This window comes from Perca fluviatilis, chromosome 5, assembly GCF_010015445.1.
Source record: "Perca fluviatilis chromosome 5, GENO_Pfluv_1.0, whole genome shotgun sequence".
NCBI classification, from domain to species: domain Eukaryota; kingdom Metazoa; phylum Chordata; class Actinopteri; order Perciformes; family Percidae; genus Perca; species Perca fluviatilis.
Window position 1 is genome coordinate 38,401,033 of NC_053116.1, and position 16,283 is coordinate 38,417,315.

Below are 16,283 nucleotides of genomic sequence, written 5' to 3' on the forward strand. Positions count from 1 at the left end.
CAGTTATTATAAACAGTGTTTTTTAACACGCTGCTGTGTGCCTTTAACCCAGCCTGGTGACCACAGCTGTTAACGGCATCCTGTTGTAACGACGATGACGACAGGCTGGGAGGAAGTCTTCGGGGTAAACAGAGAGGCGTCCTGAAACAGGAAGTGGTTCAGAGAGGATGTGGATCCAGATGTGTCACGTGACATGTCGTCAGTCACAGCAACACGGCAACGCAGATCAACGTATTCTCACGGACGGGATCGTGTGATATCCCAGGAAAGCTCATGCAGGGTGTTCCCCGCCACTATAAAACTTAAGTGCAGCACGCGAGCCATTGTTTTGGCAGCTACTACGCAAAATGAATGTGAAATGCGGCAAAAATGTGCCAAAACGGCGGGAAAAAACACCAAAAAATGTTGAAAAAAAAGCATCTCACTAACTAAAAGACCTTTGTCAAATTGGACTTCTTTAGCAAGTTTTGTCTTTAAGCTTTTTGAGAGTTATTTATTCATAATAATTTGCTCTATAGCTTTTCCAGAGTTTTAGACACAGATATGGTGATAATAATTCCAACTCAATTTCAAGTATTCCTATTGGCTTGGAATTTTACATTTGCGTTCACATGAACTGGGGTAGACTCTCCATAATGATGCTCCATCTTTAAATACGTTAGCCGGTAAGAGACAGGACATGCTGCTCCGCCTTTCACGTTTTCGACTCACAGCTGCTAATGCTGCTAATGCTGCTAACGCTGCTAACGCTGCTAACGCTGCTAACGCTGCTAATGCTGCTAACGCTGCTAACGCTGCTAATGCTGCTAATGCTGCTAACGCTGCTAACGCTGCTAACGGGTATCGTAGCTTCCCGGCCCCCGGCAAGTTTGAAGAAGGAAACATGGAGGACCACATGTATTCAAAATCCAAATTTCATGAACTCATGGATGTATTAAGAGAACGTACGAACTCGTGGATGTATTAAGAGAACGTATGAACTCATGGATGTATTAAGAGAACGTACGGACTCATGGATGTATTAAGAGAACGTATGAACTCATGGATGTATTAAGAGAACGTATGAACTCATGGATGTATTAAGAGAACGTATGGACTCATGGATGTATTAAGAGAACGTATGGACTCATGGATGTATTAAGAGAACGTATGAACTCATGGCTGTATTAAGAGAACGTATGAACTCATGGATATATTAAGAGAACACATTAACTAACTCATGGATGTATTAAGAGAACGTATGAACTCATGGATGTATTAAGAGAACGTACGGACTCATGGATGTATTAAGAGAACGTATGGACTCATGGATGTATTAAGAGAACATATGGACTCATGGGTGTATTAAGAGTACGTATGATCATGGATGTATTAAGAGAATATAAATGGTGTATTAAGAGAACGGTCGATCATGGATGTATTAAGAGAGTATGACTCTGGATGTATAAGAGAATACTCTGATGTATTAAGAGAAGTGGACTCATGTGTATTAAGAATTACTCATGGATGTATTAAGAACTTATAATTGTGTATAAAGAGAAACTTGATTATTAGAAGTATGTTGTGTATTAAGAGTATGATTGTGTATTAAAGAACGTTGGATTGATGTATTAGAGAACGTATGAATCTGATGTATTAAGAGAACGTATGAACTCTGGATGTATAAAGAGAACGTATGAACTCATGGATGTATTAAGAGAACGTATGGACTCTGGATGTATTAAGAAACGTATATAACTCATGGATGTATTAAGAAGCGTTGGGACTCATGGATGTATTAAGAGAACGATAACTCATGGATGTGAGAGGTTTATATGATGTATAAGAAGTATGATCATGGATGTATTAAGAGAAGTATGAACTCATGTGTATTAAGAGAAGTATGAACTCATGGTATATTAAGAGAACACATTAACTAACTCATGGATGTATTAAGACAGTATGAACTCATGGATGTATTAAGAGAACGTTATGAACTCATGGATGTTAAGAGATAGACTATGGATGTATTAAGAGAACTATGGACTCATGGATGTATTAAGAGTATGAACTCATGGATGTATTAAGAGAAGATCGACTCATGGATGTATTAAGAGAGTATGAACTCTGGATGTATTAAGAGTTATGAACTCATGGATGTATTAAAGCTTATGAACTCATGGATGTATTAAGAAGAAGTATGAACTCATGGATGTATTAAGAAAGTATAACTCATGGATGATTAAGAAGAGCTTATGAACTCATGGATGTATTTAAAAGAAACGTAAACTCTGGTGTATTAAGAACGTATGTTTGATGTTTAAAGTTAGACTCTGATGTATTAAGAGAATGGATATGGATGTATTAAGAAACGTTGAACTCTGGATGTATTAAGAATATGTTGGATGTATTAAGAAACGTACGTGGAAAAAGAATATACTTTAAAGAGAACTAATTGGATGTATTAAAGCGTAGAACTCATGTGTATTAAGAAGGTATGGACTCATGGATGTATTAAGAACTAACTTTGTTAAAGTGTGGGTGGATGTTTAGAGAATATGTATAAAAATGTGATAGAACGTTGGATGTGTTAAAAAGTTGGGAGAGTTGTGTATTAGAGAAAGTAGATCTGGTGTATTAAGAAAACTTGTGTATTAGAAAAATTAACTGTGTATTAAGAAGCATATGAACCATGGTGTATTAAGAAAATCGAACTCATCAATGTATTAAGAGAAAAAAAAAAGCAAGAAGCGACCTTTTGTACACCTTCACTTTTTGAAGCTGCGTGGCGAGAGAGAGTTGTATAGAGTTGCGATATATGATCTAGATGGGAGTAATTATTACACAATGTAGCTTTAAGGAAAAGACCCCTAAACCTCTCTGCCAAATATGTGTATGGTGGGTGTCCGTATACGCGTTGTTTTCACGGATGGGATTGCCCCACTTCCCAGCATTGCACGCTAGTGTGCCGCCACCAGTTCCTCTTGACTGACCACTCACTGACGAGCAAAGAAAACAGGCTCCGTCCTCCTACAGCCGCGATGGCTGCAGCTGATTGGACAAACGCGTCACATGCGTCTGTCTGCTCCAGGATTTCAAAACCGATCATAATAGCAGCTTGTTTGGAATACAATCTCTTATTTTCTGAAAATAGTTCACCGAAAAATGTTTCTGAAAACATTTTAAGCAGAGAGCAAAGCTGCAGAACCTTCTTCTGTGAGGCCACAGTGCAAACCATCGGGCCACCATGCAGCAGTTGCTAAATCTGTCTCCATTTCAGATCGACAACGGTCACTTTAAAAGATTTTCGTCAGCTTTTGTGAAGCAGCGAGCCGAGCCGGCCACTCCTCATTTGCATAAAGTTGGCTGGATTAAACTTTATGCAAATGAGGAGTTGGCGAATCAACGCCCGGCTTCTCCAAAGTCGTTGCAACGCTACCTGCATTGCTCCCATAGAATTGAATGGGAAGCGTTGAAGTGGTCCCCTAATACTGTATCTGAAGTCTCTTTTATATAGGCCTTAGTGGTCCCCTAATACTGTATCTGAAGTCTCTTTTATATAGGCCTTAGTGGTCCCCTAATACTGTATCTGAAGTCTGTTTATATAGGCCTTAGTGGTCCCCTAATACTGTATCTGAAGTCTCTTTTACAGTATATGGACCTTACTGGTCCCCTAATACTGTATCTGAAGTCTCTTTTATATAGACCTTAGTGGTCCCCTAATACTGTATCTGAAGTCTCTTTTATATAGACCTTAGTGGTCCCCTAATACTGTATCTGACGTCTCTTTTATATAGACCTTAGTGGTCCCCTTATACTGTATCTGAAGTCTCTTTCCCGAAATTCAGCCTTGGTGCAGAATTACAGCCACTAGAGCCAGTCCCAAATTTTCATGCCATGGGACCTTTAAAATATTATTTTATAACGATGGAGTCTAATCGCCAAAGTCTCCGCATATTTCATTATACTTCTGTACAATAAACTTTGCATATCTGCACACGAGTCTTTCCGTATTGAATACCTACCAGTTGCGATGCTTTACTTTTCGTAGCTATATATACGAGTGTTGGGATCTAACAACCAGACTAACTTTAACTTTAGTAGCCATGAAGGTTAAGGGTTAAAAGGGTCCTATTTATATTTTAGTTTTTATAAGAAGAAGGATGTTTGTGATTATGTAATGGGTATACGTGCATGTTTAAGATGGTTCAACAGCCTGAAAGACTGCGTTATGTGTTTCTGTCTCACCTGGGTTGTGATGCGGGAGCGTCCCATTGGCTGTCGGCTGGCTCGAGATGCATTCTGATCGGACCGGGTTCTTATTGGCTCTGCTCTCGGTGATGTCAGAGCCGGTGCAGTGTGACGTCACATCCATCCTGCCAATGTACTGAGATCATCAGAACAATTAAATAACATCGGGCGCCTCGTCCTTTTAAATAGCAGCAAATATCACACACACACACACACACACACACACACACATGCACACGCACGCACACACACGCACGCACAGACATGCACACATGCACGCATATACAGTACTTTATAAATAAAGTATATATAAATTATATATCGCAATCATCAGTAACGAGTTGGTAGAATTGGACCAGCAATTCCAAGGGCCTGCATGCATACAGTGCAGTACTGTCAATACTGTAAATAGTCTCAAAGGTAGTACATGGGACAATAGAAACAGTGTCTGATAAACAGTAGTATATTACAGTAAAGGTAGTACATGGGACAATAGAAACGGTGTCTGGTAAACAGTAGTACATTACAGTAAAGGTACTACATGGGACCATAGTAACAGTGTCTGATAAACAGTAGTACATTACAGTAAAGGTAGTACATGGGACCATAGTAACAGTGTCTGATAAACAGTAGTACATTACAGTAAAGGTAGTACATGGGACCATAGTAACAGTGTCTGATAAACAGTAGTACATTACAGTAAAGGTAGTACATGGGCCATAGAAACGTGTCTGATAAACAGTAGTAGTACATTACAGTAAAAGGTAGTACATGGGACAATAGAAACAGTGTCTGGTAAACAGTAGTACATTACAGTAAAGGTAGTACATGGGACCATAGTAACAGTGTCTGATAAACAGTAGTACATTACAGTAAAGGTAGTACATGGGACCATAGTAACAGTGTCTGATAAACAGTAGTACATTACGTAAGGTAGTACATGGGACCATAGTAACAGTGTCTGATAAACAGTAGTACATTACAGTAAAAGGTAGTACATGGGACCATAGAAACAGTGTCTGATAAACAGTAGTAGTACATTACAGTAAAGGTGGTACATGGGACAATAGAAACAGTGTCTGGTAAACAGTAGTACATTACAGTAAAGGTAGTACATGGGACAATAGAAACAGTGTCTGGTAAAGCAGGTAGTACATTACAGTAAAGGTAGTACATGGGACAATAGAAACAGTATCTGGTAAACAGTAGTACATTACAGTAAAGTTGGTACATGGGACCATAGTAACAGTGTCTGATAAACAGTAGTACATTACAGTAAGGTAGTACATGGGACCATAGTAACAGTGTCTGATAAACAGTAGTACATTACAGTAAAGGTAGTACATGGGACCATAGAAACAGTGTCTGGTAAACAGTACTACATTACAGTAAAGAATGATGATGAAATATTACATGCACAGATAATGTAGTCTTGATGGTTCATGCTCTATGCTGAGTGGTGAATCTTGTTATCTTGAAAACTTTCATGATCTAAACATGGAATATTGTTTGTCTGTTTCCTACAAGTATGCATTGAGAGTAATGCAACAGTTACTTATCATTTAGAGACAGCTGTATGAATTGATAGTTAGATGATTGTAATGAAATGAATAGACAATCATCTGAAATGTAATGTGTGAATACCTTTTGAAATAGTAGTACTTTGATGTTAAGTTGTGTCATATTGAACAGCTGATCTTTGTTAAATGATCACATGATCTCAGGTTTTATGTGGATTGTATACAAACATGAAGAAAGTGTTCATTTTGATCATTGGTTGTGAGTTTTGTGTCTGAAAAATGACGTCAACCGGTTCTGAAATTAGTGCCAAAGCGATGTAGAAAAACTGTATTAACTAATAATATCAAAACCTTTTCTCCCCTTCAGGCATCACAGAGTAGTTCTGTCTCAGAGATCTTTCTTCTATACATGCATCACTATTTTTAAATGTATGTTATATGTTGAATGTTCTGCTCTTTCAATGCATAAACCCTAATCTCACCGTTTCCCTTCCCCCCCCGAGACGGACGTGTAGAGTCCGTCATTCATTATCTTCATTAGTGTCAACCTCGTTTGAATCTAATAGTTTTTTAAAGAAAATAGTTAAACAATTAAGGTTTCCCACCTCCACCTCTCACACTCTTCTTTCTTTCTGTCATTTCTCACAGTCTGTCCCTGCTGTGTGTGTGGTCCATTTAGTGTTTCCCTCCACCACACACACACTCTCTCTCTCCTCTCTCTCCACACACACACACACACACACACACACTCTCTCTCCACACATTCCTCTCTTTTCTCTCTCTTTCTCTCTCTCTCTTTCTTCCTCTCTTTCTCTCTTCTCCTCCTTTTCTTTATTCTCCTTTTTCTATTTTCTTTTATTTGTGTTCTCTCTCTCTCTCTCCTCCTTCTCCCTTTTTTTTTTTGTGTCCTTTCTTTATCTCTTTCTCTTTCGTGTGTGTGTGTGTTTTGTTCTTTTTTTGTTTTTCTTCTCTCCTTGTTGTGTTGTTGTATTTTTTTTTTTTTATTTTTGGTTTTTCTTTCCCCTCTTCCTCCCCTCCCCCTCTCTTCTCTCCCGTCTCCTCTTTTTCCTGTTCAATCTCTCACCTCGTGGCTCCTCTCCTTTGTTCTTCCTTCTCCTCCTCTTCCACTCACTCTTTCTTTTCTTCCTGTTCCACACACCTCTCTCTTTTCCTCTCCATTTTCTCTCTCCACACACACACACTCTCTCTCTTTCTCCTCTCCACACACACACCCTCCTCACACACACACACACACACACACACCCTCCCTCACACACACACACACACAAACCACACACACCTACACATAAACACATACACACACACACACACACCACTCTCTCTTTCTCTCTCTAACACACACACACTCTCTCTCTCTCTCTCTTTCACACACACAACCTCTCCTCTCTCTCTCTCTCTCTCTTTCACTCTTACACCCACACACACTCACTCTCTCTCTCTCCACCACACACACACACTATCACTCTCTCTTTCTCTCCTACAGCACACACACACACACACACACACACACAACACACAGACAGATTAGATAACTTAAAATATGTGGAAAATTTAACGGAGTTTGGTTTGAAGATGGAAACATCTGAATACAATTAAAAACTGTAATGTGAAATAACCGTTTTTCCTTTTTTTATATGAAGTAAAAAGGCTTTTAATGTAGACCTGGACCTGGTCCCATGTGGTCTGGATGGAGAGAGAAGAAACAGGGAAATGGCCCTTTTTTTATCTGCTTATTGATGGAAATTACTCAGGAAATACATAGAATAAAATGTATATCAGTAGAAAAATAGTAATTTCCATTTTATTCTAACCTGAAGGCAGGACACATTCAGAAACCGTATCTCACTCAGAACACCATGGATGGATTGATTCAAAGTCTGTATGTGTGTGGAAGCACCAGAGACACAAAATAACACCCCAAATCACCAGAAAAAGTAATTTTTTTTCACAATATGGGCACTTTAATAAACAATGTAAAATAAATAAAACATTAAAGTCTACATGGAGACCGGGGGCCTGTTGCACAAAACCAGGATAAGGGATTAAGCCGGGATATTCAGGTCATCCTGGATGAATTTAGCTTTGATGTGGTTGCACAAAAGCAGGTTGAATTAAACCCAGCCAAGTAACCATGGCGATTTATTCTTTGCAGCTAGCCTGGTCCAGAGCAGGCTAACAGCCAGGATAAGATTACTCCTGGAGTCTGATGTGTTCAATCAGCTGCCGCTCTGATCCGAAATAAACGTGTTTAACAGTTATTCCGTTGTCTTCATTTCATTAACATGCTATTACTTGTCACTATTGCTGTCACGAGTTTGATTTAAAGTGCCCATATTATGAAAATATACATCCTGCGGAGGAGGGTCTACCATTACCAGACCCTCCTCCACAGCGCTGCGGAGGAGGGTCTACCATTACCAGACTCTGGGTTCACATTTATCCGGTTGGCCGTGGCGTGGTATAGCGTCACATTTCCCCCCTCGACTCATTTCCTGGTTCTCCTTCTCAGTAAACACACGTGTCAAACCCAAGGCCCGGGGGCCAAAATCCGGCCCTATCATTTGAATTTAGGTTCACACAGAACATTTTGGCCCGACTAGTTGTTCACCGCACCAAAAAAATGAGGAAACTGTTTTTCATACTGTAATTATGTGACAGATTTGCAGACTTTAAAGTGCCCATATTATGAAAAAAACACTTTTTCTGGTGATTTGGGGTGTTCTTTTGTGTCTCTGGTGCTTCCACACACATACACACTTTGAAAATAATCCATCCATGCTGTTCTGAGTGAGATACGGTTTCTGAATGTGTCCTGCCTTCAGTTTCCTGGTGAGCTGTTCAAAATTGGCTCGGACTGTGACGTCACAGTCCGAAATGAGCTGGCTAACCACAACCGTTAGCTCGTAGCGTTAGCGTTAGCCGGCTAACGCTAACGCTAGCATGCTACGTCGTTCTCAATAGCAAAGCACTGCTACAACACACACAAGTTCACCATAATCTACCAAAGAACTACTTCCATGTGCTCCCTCATTTAGAAGAAGTCTCCCAGCTGATCCTGCCTTGTAACTGACCAAAGTTGGAGAAACAGGCTTTCTTTTACTGTCTCTAGAGTTAGCTAGCTGACATGCTCTACATCTGAGCTACTGAGCATGTGCGAGTGCAATCAAAGATAGTACAGAAGAAGAAGATGAAAAGAGGTCTCACTCTGTAGCTAAAACAGAGACCAGGTGAAAAGAGGATCTGCAGCAGTGAGAGAGAGCTGTGCAGTACAACAACAATATGGTGTTTTTTGAAAATTAAACCATGTAAACCTATTCTGGTACAACCTTAAAATACAGTTATGAACCTGAAGATGAGCAGAATATGGGCGCTTTAAATCCTACTACTGCAGTTGTTGAGATGGTAATGGTAAAAAGTGGGACGATACGGAGGAAATGGGCTTTCCCTCCGCTGCTGTCCCCGTGAAATGTGTCCCGTGCAACGTGGGGAGGCGGGGGGAGTAGGGCTGGGCGATATATCGATATAAGAAATATATCGATATATTTTTAAATGCGATATGGAATTAGACCATATCGCATATATCGATATAGTTCAAATTTGATCCTTGCTCCAAGCAAGCTGCTGACCTGGAGCTCTCTGCAATGCTCCCCGCGCCCCCGCCCCTCCTTGTGGATTGGCCTATTTATATTATAGGCTATTTTTATTTAAGATATTTTTTTATTTAAATATGCACCTTATGGAGCTTTGATTTAAAAAAAAAAGGTACTCCTGTTATACAGTATTTAGGTTTACATTTTATTGTTATTTGAACAGCTGAGCATTTAATCATGAACCAGGTGAAGAAACCGGTTTATTATTTTATTCATATTTTTCTATGAAACTGCTTGTGACATGTCATATTTGGCTTTGACTTTGACTGAACATGTGCTCTCGCTTTGTGGAAAACAATATCGGGATATATATCGTATATCGATATTCAGCCTAAATATATCGGGATATGACTTTTGGTCCATATCGCCCAGCCTTAGGGGGCAGGGGATCCTCCCACACGGTGCAGCGGACTCTAAAAGGAGACTTTTAGCATCAATAACGACGACAATGGCACCTGATCATCCTTTTTTTTACCAAATGGCAGTGAGAATGTGTTGGAATGCCACAAAGCTTCTTAATCATTTTATTTTGGGGCTGTCACTCGTCATCTTGGGAGTGAGAATAAAAAAACATGAATAATAACAGGCTACATTGTTTTACAGATATGCTTACAGTGTGTATTGAAGTCACTTCTTTTTCTAGTTTTTGTCCAGTCATGCTTGTTCTGTATGAACATTAATTGTAGAAAGATTTTTAGAATTAGACATAGCTTATGGAGATCTGTGCATATGGTTGTAAAACATATTCTCGCATTATGAATAAGGGTTTGAAATTAAGCCTATAGTCCTTATAAATTTCCCAGGAACAAGAGTTCCCTCTGCTCACTTTTAAGGCGAAGTAGACTAAATAATAATAAATTGTATTTATATAGTGCTTTACAGGCTACTCAAAGACACTTTACACTAAAACCAGCACATTTAGCGCATAAAAACAGATCCAACACATAAAACAAGCATATTAAAGCAATTAAAACGTGGAGTGACTAAGTAGATTTCTTTAAATCCATACGTATTCAGTCGGTCCGCTATTGTCTGTCGGTCTTTTTTTCCGTTTGATAAGAGCCGTATTTCCCTTTTTGCATATTATATAGTATATATAATATATTATATGTTTCACCTTCTTGTAAATTTCCATTAGAAGCTGCTGCTCAGCGGGTGAAACATATGCTGCACGCGTCTTCTCCATTTCTGCATCAGTAAATCTGTGATGGACACCGTGGTCTATTTAAGAAAGCCGAGAACTTATCCCAGCTATCTCCTCCTGGCTGACATGGCTTCACCTCCTCATCCCGGCTCGGCAAACGAGCGACCGATTAAGCCGCGATGAGCGGATCACACTAAGTCAAGCTGCGCTTTTTCACTTATCCTGGATTTCTTTGTTCTGCTTTTGTGCAACAGGCCCCTGGTCTGGAGGGATGGGGGTCTCTCTAGTTTTGTTGAAATCTAAAAGTAATATTTCCTCTGATAGTCTGTAGTTCTGTTGACATTTTAACTCAACAGCAGAGAATCACCTGTTTCTCTTGTCTGTTTCTCTTTTTCTCAGTCGGAGGAGGCTGCAGGAGCAGAGCGAGGCCCGGAGGAGGAAGAGGAGGAGGGAGGAGAGGGAGAGGAAGAGGGAGGTGAAGATGAAGAGCGAGGAGGGGAGGAGGAGGAGGGAGGAGGAAGAGAGGTTCCCATGCCGACCCCCAAAGGTCCTGTTTACTGTGTCTGCAGGAAACCAGACATCAACTGTTTCATGATGTAATACATCTCATCTTTCATCTATTAATAACAGATATTCACAAACACAACACATAACACTAACCTGTCTGTCTTTCTGTCTGTCTGTCTGTCTGTCTGTCCACCTGTCTGTCTGTCTGTCCTTCTGTCTGTCTGTCTGTCTCTCCGTCTGTTTGTCTGTCTTTCTCTCTGTCTCTCTGTCCGTCCTTCTGTCTGTCTGTCTCTCCGTCTCTCTGTCTGTCTGTCTCTCTATCTGCCTGTCTTGTCTGTCTGTCCGCCTGTCTGTCTGTCTGCCCGTCTGTCCTTCTGTCTGTCTGTCTCTCCGTCTGTCTGTCTTTCTGTCTGTCTCTCCGTCTGTCTATCTCTCTATCTGCCTTTCTGTCTGCCTGTCTGTCTATTTGTCTGTCCGCCTGTCTATCTGTCCTTCTGCCTGTCCGCCTGTCTGCCCGTCTGTCTCTCTGTCTGTCTGTCTGTCTGTCTCTCTATCTGCCTTTCTGTCTGCCTGTCTGTCTGTCCTTCTGCCTGTCCGCCTGTCTGCCCGTCTGTCTCTCTGTCTGTCTGTCTGTCTGTCTGTCTCTATCTGCCTTTCTGTCTGCCTGTCTGTCTGTCTGACTGTCTGTCTGTCTCTCCGTCTGTTTGTCTGTCTCTCTGTCCGTCCTTCTGTCTGTCTGTCTCTCTGTCTGTCTGTCTGTCTCTCTATCTGCCTTTCTGTCTGCCTGTCTGTCTTTCTGACTGTCTGTCTGTCTCTCCGTCTGTTTGTCTGTCTCTCTGTCCGTCCTTCTGCCTGTCCGCCTGTCTGCCCGTCTGTCTCTCTCTCTGTCTGTCGTCTGTCTGTCTCTCTATCTGCCTTTCTGTCCGCCTGTCTGTCTGTCCTTCTGCCTGTCTGTCTATCAGAGGGTGTGACAGCTGCTCTGAGTGGTTTCATGGGAAGTGTGTAGGAGTTTCGGAAAAATCAGCTAAATCCATCCGAGTGTGGTACTGTCCGTCCTGCAAAGGTCAGTAATATCTAAAATAATAAAGAATCAGTCAGCTGATCTCTTCGTATCTCTCCACGCTCAGACTCAAGCCAGCAGCAAGTGTGTCTCACGTATTGTGAGTAGGGGATGGCCATCGTTTGGATTTTAACGATTCTGATTCTGATTCTTCTTTTCGATTCTCGATCCCGATTCTTTGAGCGTTGGAGCTGAAACGGGTCACGTGCTTATTTCACAAATAAGAGTGAAAGTTTTTATTTTGATTCAAAGGTGGGTTTGCGGTTTGACATCAAATAAAGCCACGCTAGAGCGCCGCTTACTGCGCTCCGCGGCTGCAACACAACAAGCGCCTGGTCGCTACGGAAACCAAAACTTGTGCGCATGTTAAGTTTGGAAAAAACCCCCTCATCAGATTTGAAACCAAAATCCTCCAAACGATTCCAGTAAAGAATTTTTGGTTACACTTTACTTTAAGTTTTCTACATAAGACTGACATGACACTGTCATGAACGTGTCATATAAACATTATAAACAAGTCATAAACGTTTATGACATAACTCTTTTTTAGTAAGTGTCATTCGGTTTTGTCATGACACGTTATGGTTATGGTTATGGTTAGGTTTGGGGTTAGGGTTCATGTGTCATGACTGTGTCATGACTCATGTCACTCTTATGTAGAAAACTTAAAGTAAAGTGTTACCGAATTTTTGAACCGATTCCAAGTAGGAATCGGTTCTCGATGCCCAATCCTAATTGTGTGTGTGTGATGATCCTTCGGCCCCCGTAGTCACCAAAGTAAACATTGAATTAGGGTGACCAGATTTCCCGGGATCTAAAACCGGGACACTTTGCGCGTGACCGTAGTGCTCGTGTGCGCACACGCTTTTTAACGTGAACATGTGCCAGCCCAGGTCAGACACAGACACAGACCCTAACTTCATTATTTGGATCCTAGGCTCCTCGTCTAATAATAACAATGTTTTTTCCTTGAAATTAACAAAATTCTGTCAGGTCCATTAAGTCAAGAACACACATGACAAGAAAAATCATTTAGGACATTTTTATTGAATAATTGCATTTCAGCTAATAAATTCTGAATTAAATTTTGGCGGTATGGCTCTGTTCAGGGAGTCCTCTGACCTTTTCATGAGCACCATGAAATAGCAGAGAGTCAGAGGACAGCAGCAGCATTAGGTTTAGGACTGTGTGAGCTGAACTATTCCCCCCCATGAACAGAGTAGCAACGATGACATAATAATAATAATAATAATAAATTGAATTTATATAGCGCTTTTCATGGACTCAAAGTTGCTTTACAGGGCAGGGTAGATTATAAAAACATAACAAAACAAAACAAGTAGAACAAAACAAGATACAGATGAAAAAGGGGAGGGGGGCAGGTGGACTATGGGTAGGCTGAGGTGAAGAGATGGGTCTTGAGGCGGGACTGGAAGATGGTGAGGGGCTCAGAGGTGCGGATCTCTTGGGGGAGGGAGTTCCAGAGCCTGGGAGCTGCTCTGGGGAAGGCTCTGTCCCCAAAACAGCGCAGGTTGGACTTTTGGATGGAGAGGAGACCGGCTGAGGTGGATCTGAGGGACCGTGAGGGTTGGTAGGGGGAGAGGAGGTCAGTGAGGTATGAGGGGGCCAGATGGTGGAGGGCTTAGGGACATAGAAGCAAACGCCACATTATACACGACAAGGAGGAGCCGGGGAGGAGGTGGGCTGCAGAGAAGCGAGCAGCAAGCAGGTAGGAGCAAAGTGAATCTGCTTTAAATAGGGCGCCCTGTTTGAGTGTAGCCATTAAGCAGCGAGGGGTGTTGACCAGCTGATGCGCTACTCCAGATCAGCTGATGCAGCTCAGCTGGAGCAGATCAGCTGATGAGACCGTGTTGTTGGCCAATAGCGTTAGCAGCGTCTTGACTACTTGGCCTGCCAGAACTGACGCTCAATTTGCAGTAACAGCCTTTTTCAGTTTAGTGTGAGATTCATGTTGAGATTTCTTCTAAAAAAAGATTTTTTGAAGTGTTATTTATTCCAATAATAGCAAAGTAATTAAAATGATTTATTGACCTATTTCTACCTTTTTTTCTGAATCAATGTATGCTGGAAATATCTTTAGTTAAAGAGAAACAGATTACAATCCAAATATAAAAACATAATGGAATATATTGCAGTAGGGCCTAATAAGGCTGTCAGGAATTCTGTATTGCTTTCAACTATTTATTCTCCTTTGGATGGACTTTTCTAATTCTATCTGAGTCAGCACACATGTAGCCTAGAGGCATCATTTACTCTTACCTCCTGTTTTGCGTCTTTTGTTGGGGAAGTAACCTCCTTAAATGTGCATATGACAATTATTCACCTCAATGATACATTCATTCATTTTAATTTATTAATAAACCCCTGGACTGTAATATTTCAGATGTTTGAGGAAGATTTCTGCTCTTGTCCAAAACTTTGTGCACATTCAAAATACAGTATATCTGTGTTCTCTGTGATTTGGAGGAGTCGTGATATTTTGAGAAAAATAAAGTGATAATAGGCTATTACAAGAATAAAGTCACAATATTTCAGGAAATAATCTATACCTGCACCATAGTCTGCTGTGCATTACTTGATAGCTCTGCTGATACGGTAGATCTCAGACCTCCTGACAGACTCAGAGCCCCGTTTGGGTCTCTGGTCTCTGAATGAGACAAATAGTTTAGGGAAGTGGTTGTACGCTGCTCTACGTCAGAGGTGGAAACCCGAAACTACTGCAGAAATACACGGAGCACAAACGCAACACATCTGCCGCAGCATGCCCACAGCTGTGAGCGCATCCATAAACCTGAAGCTGCGCTGCATTTTACAGCGAGAGTGGACACTAAGAGACGCACAGGTCTGCTTCAGAGCTCCGTGTGTCTGAGTCTGAACCGTAGACTGCAAACGTCACATCACGGGAACTTCAAACTAATTAGCATCGCGCTCCTAAACTTTGTGTTGATGGCATCAATGTATTACACTGATTTGGCTAGGATTCCTCCCAAAACTTCACCCGGCTTTCACAGCTTTCCTCACGGAGAGACGGTTGCTAGGTTGTTTGTTAGCTGTGTGTAAGATGTGTGTTAGCTGTTAGCTGTGTGTTAGCTGTTTGTTAGCTGTGTGTAAGCTGTGTGTTAGCTGTTAGCTGTGTGTTAGCTGTTTGTTAGCTGTGTGTAAGCTGTGTGTTAGCTGTTAGCTATGTGTTAGCTGTGTGTAAGCTGTGTGTTAGCTGTTAGCTGTGTGTTAGCTGTGTGTTAGCTGTTTGTTAGCTGTGTGTTAGCTGTGTGTTAGCTGTTAGCTGTGTGTTAGCTCTGTGTTGTGTTTTCTGCAGACAAAAACTCGTCTCTGGAGATTAAATACCGTCCAAAGAAGAACAAGGAGAAGGAAGAGAAAGAGTCAGAGCCGGAGATGGAGATGGAGGACAAACCCGATGGAGACGGCAGCTCCACCCTCCAGGCCAAGATGGACAGGAGGCGGGGCTCACAGGTAACCTGGCAACTAGACTGACAGGAGGCGGGGCTCACAGGTAACCTGGCAACTAGACTGACAGGAGGCGGGGCTCACAGGTAACCTGTGGGGTGGCACATGGGGGACCAATATATAGGACATATTTCAGTCAGAGTTTTTTTGTGATTGTTGAGGGCAAAAATCCTTGATTATGCGGCACGTTTTCTTAAAAAATGCGATGGAATATGCGGGATATTTATGCAATTTTATGCGATGAAATTGCGGGAACTTGCAAAAACTGCAGTTTGATGAAAAAGAGAAAAAAAAAAGATTCCATTTGTGCAGAGTCCAAATGCAGTTTGCGTCCAACCAGAAGTACAAAAAAAAGCAGAAAAGAAAAGTGCAATGTGATATACAAAGTAGAGACAGCACAAGAACAGTTGGTTTACAGAAGGTAGTTTAGAGTAACATAAATGAAATATAAATATGAGTGTATTAGACAGTCCCTCGCTTTTTTCTCTCTTTTTCATCAAACTGCAGTTTTTGCAAGTTCCCGCAATTTCATCGCATAAAATTGCATAAATATCCCACATATTCCATCACATTTTTTAAGAAAACGTGTCGCATAATCAAGGATTTTTGCCCCACAACAATCACAAAAAAATCCGCATTTTTCTGGAGAGAGCAGAATTAATATG

At 41.3% G+C, this 16,283-nt stretch overlaps 1 protein-coding gene across 1 annotated transcript in view; it reads left to right on the top strand.

The window, feature by feature from the left end:
• Nucleotides 1-11,029: 11,029 nt before the first annotated feature.
• The window catches only part of cxxc1a (CXXC finger protein 1a), a 27,352-nt gene continuing 22,098 nt past the window's right edge, over nucleotides 11,030-16,283 (top strand). Inside the window, exons 1-3 of the mRNA XM_039800482.1 lie at nucleotides 11,030-11,161; nucleotides 12,035-12,135; nucleotides 15,470-15,624. Of these exons, the coding sequence (XP_039656416.1) occupies nucleotides 11,097-11,161; nucleotides 12,035-12,135; nucleotides 15,470-15,624 (321 nt within the window). The 5' untranslated portion in view covers nucleotides 11,030-11,096. The remainder of the gene's footprint in view (nucleotides 11,162-12,034; nucleotides 12,136-15,469; nucleotides 15,625-16,283) is intronic.